Source organism: Silene latifolia, chromosome X (assembly GCF_048544455.1).
Source record: "Silene latifolia isolate original U9 population chromosome X, ASM4854445v1, whole genome shotgun sequence".
Lineage (NCBI taxonomy): Eukaryota > Viridiplantae > Streptophyta > Magnoliopsida > Caryophyllales > Caryophyllaceae > Silene > Silene latifolia.
Window position 1 is genome coordinate 135859010 of NC_133537.1, and position 5678 is coordinate 135864687.

Below are 5678 nucleotides of genomic sequence, written 5' to 3' on the forward strand. Positions count from 1 at the left end.
CTTAGAATGTCACTTTTCTTAGTTACAGTGTTTTAATGTGAATGTTTCACTTTAGTCCTTTTAATCCACAAAAGTGTCATTCTAACCGTGTGAAGTGTAATTTTAAGGGACAATAGTGTAATTTTGGGTGACAATGTAAACACAGTAATCATGTTCACTATTGCCTTTTCAAGGATTTCTTCATTGCGTATGCTCGGGGCGTTTAAGCAACCAGGCACACAATCGAGGCAAAGAACTATGACGACACTGCACGGATATGGGACACCTTCATCGTCGACAAATGACCGCACCGTTAACTTGAAAACAGACTTGCTATTTGTCCCGTTCTGCATTGACGACCATTTTGCATGCGTATGTATCAATCACAAATCAAATACTGATCGACTTTTTGAACGGGCAAAGGCATTCGACTTGAAGAAGTCGCAGATTTGGCAAAGCAGCGTTTAATTGTAAGTTATTGTCGATCGCTTTCTTCCGAATGCTATCTTTTTTGTTCAATCAGTTTTTATAGGGTAATTATGTACATTTGCAGTCTAGCACAGTGAGTGATTATTTAGAATCACGGGATAAGGAAAAGAAGAACACTAGGGCACGGGAAATTCCTAATTATGTGTTGCGCCAGATACCTTTCAGCGGGATGTCACCAACTCTCAACCAACCAGTCGGGTCTGTTTCACCATGATGGCGATGCTCTTATACGAGGGTCTTCCTTTTCACCATGAAGATCTCGAGAAGAAGAAATCACGGCGCTATTTGGTGATCCGGCTGGTAGCTACCCTCGTTCGCGCAGACATGAACATTTTGCGCGAAGGTGTGCTCGAGAAGGTCAAAGCTTTTGTTAGCACGAAGGACAAATTATGGAAGGTATTACAATGCGCGTAGACAGCCCCGCCCCAATGTGAAAAAATAACAACCTTAATTTAGTAGTTCTGTTTTTGTGGGAATATTCCCTTGGCTATGTAAACACTTATTTCATACTTTGTATTATTTGCGTAGTTAGCAAACTTAATGTAGACAGTTAGTTTTTGTGTAAATAATCTTACGACATTCTATAAAAGAATGCCTTTTCCTCTCAAGCAAGACGCGACCACAAGTGTCTTTCAATGTATCTACTTCAACAATATAGAGTAATATGTTAGCTAAATCGATCGGAAGAAAGTGTGACTGTAATACACAAAATTGTAATTGTAACCGTCAGAAGTGTAATTCTAACAGGCCATATCGTGATGATTTACCTTACATTACATAAAATATAAATGTAATTTTAAAAGGCAAAAGTGTCATTTCAGTAGTTTTATTTATGAAAAGATAGTAATGTTGTTTTACCTATCTGAAAGATGTTGCAAGAATAATCGTGTACTTTGAAGAACATAATTTGTCATGATAGTCAAGCGTGAAAATTTCAACGTTCTGAATTTGCACATTATAAGCGTGTCGTGTAATAAAGAATACTTCATCAAAATACATTGTAATACCAACGGCGACAGGTTGTCTTCTGGCAGTTTGATGTCTAAACACAATACGAAACATCATGTTGTACCTCGTATTTTGTGTAGACATCCCAAAAAATTGTACTACTTATTACGTCTTAAATTGATTATTCTAAGATGCCTGCTTCTTCATCTTCTTCGTCTTCTTCTCCTTCTTCTTCGTCTTCTCCATCTTCTTCTTCTTCCGACGAGGTTTCCGACGATTGCGAGACTGGCGGGTGCTCTGCGAATGGGTTAGGGCAGTTCCTTTTGTCATGGTTAGCTAATCGCTTGCAATTTTTACACATACGTTTTGGCTTCCTTGCCAAAGCAACTGCTTTTTCCTTCTTCGACAACATTCTCTTTCCGCTCCCTTTGTTCTTGGATTTCTTGGGCGGCAAAATGGTTATCTCCTCGCAGGAGAACATCCAAGAATTTTCTCCAACTGTTGACGTTTATTCAATGGTGATCCTAATGGTGAGAGTTTCTCCTTAAACTGTCTAATTAGACACGAGAAGTTCTCGACATCATTCTTCAATTTGCCCATGAGCAACCCAAGTCTCGATGAATCTCCGACCACATTCATCGACATCGCAATCTGTTTTCCATCTATTATATCAATGTCCTCAGTTGCTTCACCATTACAATCGAACATTTTAGACAACCTTGCATCTTTACACCATCTTTTAACAATACATTGTTTGGGAATAATCTTCACTCCGTTTGATGAGTAAATCCATATGACATGCCGGCAAATGATGCCTTTCCTCTCAAGCATTCTGCAGCTACAAGTGGCTTTCAGTGTATCTAGTTCAACATTATAAAGTAATATGTTAGTTAAATCAGTCAGACGAAAGTGTGACCGTAGTAATACACAAAAGTAGCATTTTAATCAATAAAAGTGTGATTCTAACGGATAAAAGTATAACTTTAATCAATTTGTAATTTTAACTACCCAAAGTGTAATACTAATCAATAAAAGTGTAATTCTAACGGATTAAAGTATAACTTTAGCAACCCAACGTATTATTTTAACAACCCAACGTATAATTCTAACAACCCTAGGTGTAAATCTAATCAACAAAAGTTTAATTTTAACGGATAAAAGTATAATTTTAGTAAACAAATGCTACTGAGAATGATACCAGGCGTATGTGACCTCATAATTTCTCTCCTGCTTGCATCTCTTACGGTGGTCACTTCTAAAGAGCCACACTCGGTGAATCCTCTACTTTTACAAGTACCAATTGAGCACTTGGCCTCTTCTTTAAATTCCTCGAATACTTTATGATTGTACACTTCCGCCCCGTGCACTTCAATAGCTAGATGCGTTGATATTTCAGGGAAAGCGTATCATTACAATTCTCAATCTGTTTCTGTGTGTGTCTTTGCTGGTCCATAGCGCTGTCAAAACGCATCGTAAACTCAACTAATGTTCCTGACTTACTCTCAAATCTCTTAAAAAAACTATTTTCGCTCTCTGATCTTTGGGTTGTCCTCATAACACCTCCCATATCTAGGTCCCTACAATGAGCCATAACCCACTGCCTCCTTTTAGCGTACATTTCTTGGAACCAGTCAATGTTATTAACATTGTGTTCCCTGCCAATTTCTTCCCATTTTGCATCGAACTCTGCCGCTTCAATGTCTTCATCCCATATTATGGCATTCAATTTCTTTAGAAACACTGAATAATCATCTCTCGCCATTCCATACTTGCTTGGAACCTTGTTCATGATATGCCACATACAATAGCGGTGGCGCGCTGTCTTGAACACCAATGGCACCGCTTTAAGAATACCAGCATCCTGATCGGTGATAATGTACTTAGGCTCTTTGCCACCCATCGCACCCAGGAAACGGGTGAACACCCATTTAAACGAGTCTGCATCTTCATGAGCAACAAGCGCTCCACAGAAAGTGACTGACCGTTTATGATTATCAACCCCCGTGAAAGGTGTGAATGACATGTCATACTTATTGGTGGAATACGTTGGATCGAATGACACTGCATCCCCAAAAACTGAGTAGTTCCTTCTAGCGATCCCGTCCGCCCATATAGCTTTACTAAGGCTACCGTCAGAATCAACATCATAGTCAAAGAAGAACCCTGGTCTAGTAACAGCCAATTCCTTAAAGTGGTCCACGAACATCTGACCGTCCCGTTCATAAATGTAGCATTTCACATCCCTGTGAAAGTTCTTAAAAGAATTCAAACTAGCACCGATGTTTTCAAACCCATTAACATGTTCCTTGGAATTTTGTACGTCTTCGTAGCTCCTATCTTAATTTTGTTGATTAATGACAATCTTTTAGATGTACAGATTTTATTCATCAAAAACATAATTAAAACAGATACAAATATATCATCAGTTCAAAAAAAGAAAAGTGTTGTTTTAACAATAGAAAATGTAATTGTAGACTCAAAAAGTGTAATTTTAGATGACAAAAGTGTAATTCTAACAAAATAAAGTGTAATTTTAATCAAGAAAAGTGTAATTCCAATCAACTCAGCCTTGAATTATAAAGGATTATCATTTTGTGATAGTCTGTTATGTTGCATGACAACTTTTGAAACTCTCTATCTCTTGTTGATAGAGAAAAGAGATACAAATGTATAAGTTCAAAAAAGAAAAGTGTTCTTTTAACAAGAAAAAATGTAATTGTAGACGCAAGAAGTGTCATTTTAGTTGACAAAAGTGTAATTCTAACAAATTCTTGTGAAATTATAACATAAACAAGTGTAATTTCAATCAAGACAAGTGTAATTTTAATTAACTCACCCTTGAATTATAAAGGATTATCATTTTGTGATAGTCTGTTATGTTGCATGCCAACTTTTGGAACTCTCTATCTCTGGCTGATACGAGTTCATGGTTGTGCCCATGTGGAATGTCAATTAGTAATTCCCCTTCATCAAGAACAGACCTAATCCTCGCTTTGCAACCAACACGCCCGACTTTGTGTCTCCTACCTGAGTCCTGGCCGTCACTACACTCCAATTGTCCCTTCTGTTTGAACCCCTCCCGGTTGTAAACCAACAGTTTAGATTTGATCTCCCCTCCACGCCATCTCTTAGTTGTGTACTTACGCACATCAAAACCACAAGCAACAGCATAAATTCTATAAAATGTCACTGCTTCCTCTATTTCAGGAATTCACGACCAACATACGGGGTGAACTTAGCTTCAACATCTTTGCAAAATTCTTCTTCGTTCGGCTTTTGTTTTCCATTGTGCTCAATATTATCTGACAATAGCGTAATAATTATCAATTGTTTTCATAACAACTTAAAGTAACCCATATATTTGTTCAAATTATATATTTCTTAAAATTAGACTTTTCGTAGTTATAATTACACTTTTTCTGTTATAATTATACTTTCTACTATTACAATTATAGTTTATAAAGTTGCGACTTTTCTATTACAATCAACCCTTTGGTTGTTAAAATTACACTTTTCTTTCTTACAATTATACTTGTTTCTATTAGAATTACAGTTTCAAAACTTACAGAAATTGTCTTTTGCAATCACACTTTTGCCTGTTAAAATTACGGTCCAACTGTTAGAATTATACTTTTTATTATTACAATTATAGTTTATAAAGTTGCTTTTCTCATTACAATCAACTCTTTGGTTGTTAAAATTACACTTTTCTTTCTTACAATTATACTTGTTTCTATTAGAATTACAGTTTCAAAACTTACAGAAATTGTCTTTTGCAATCACACTTTTGCCTGTTAAAATTACAGTCCAATCTGTTAGAATTATACTTTTTATTATTACAATTATAGTTTATAAAGTTGCAGCTTTTCTGTTACACTAAACCATTTGGTTGTTATAATTACACTTTTGTATGTTACAATTATACTTGTAATTATTACAATTACGTTTGAACACCGACATATTTTGTCTCTTACAATAACACTTTTACCTGTTAAAATAATACTTTTATCACATATAATTACAGTTTTATAAGTTATACTTACGATATTGACAATTTTAATTTAAGATACAAAGATTACACTTTTGAAATTCAATTCTACCATAATAATTACAATAATACTTTCGTGGCTTACATTCACACCTTTTGCAGTTAAGATTACAATTTCATCGAATTCACTGTTATAAATTTCAAGCCTGACACTATGATGTTGAACTTATTATTCACAGAGTTTAACTTCCATCATGGAGAAGTTTAACAGATT

At 35.7% G+C, this 5678-nt stretch overlaps 1 protein-coding gene across 1 annotated transcript; it reads right to left on the bottom strand.

The window, feature by feature from the left end:
- Window positions 1–1875: 1875 nt before the first annotated feature.
- Window positions 1876–5376, bottom strand: LOC141618415 (protein FAR1-RELATED SEQUENCE 5-like). Its single transcript, XM_074435509.1, has 7 exons — window positions 5361–5376; window positions 5178–5228; window positions 4639–4718; window positions 4308–4555; window positions 3220–3659; window positions 2615–2791; window positions 1876–2276 (listed from the first exon to the last, which is right to left on the bottom strand). Exons 1-7 carry the CDS (start codon window positions 5374–5376, stop codon window positions 1876–1878), a joined length of 1413 nt encoding a protein of 470 aa, XP_074291610.1.
- Window positions 5377–5678: the final 302 nt, after the last annotated feature.

What these genes read in the sequence shown, in the direction of transcription:
- LOC141618415 (XM_074435509.1), bottom strand. An exon ending in GATTGCAAAAGACAATTTCT is followed by an intron (nt 4,719 to 5,177) that starts GTAAGTTTTGAA and finishes CGCTATTGTCAG; the next exon opens with ATAATATTGAGCACAATGGA. An exon ending in AGAGATAGAGAGTTCCAAAA is followed by an intron (nt 3,660 to 4,307) that starts GTTGGCATGCAA and finishes GAACTTTCACAG; the next exon opens with GGATGTGAAATGCTACATTT.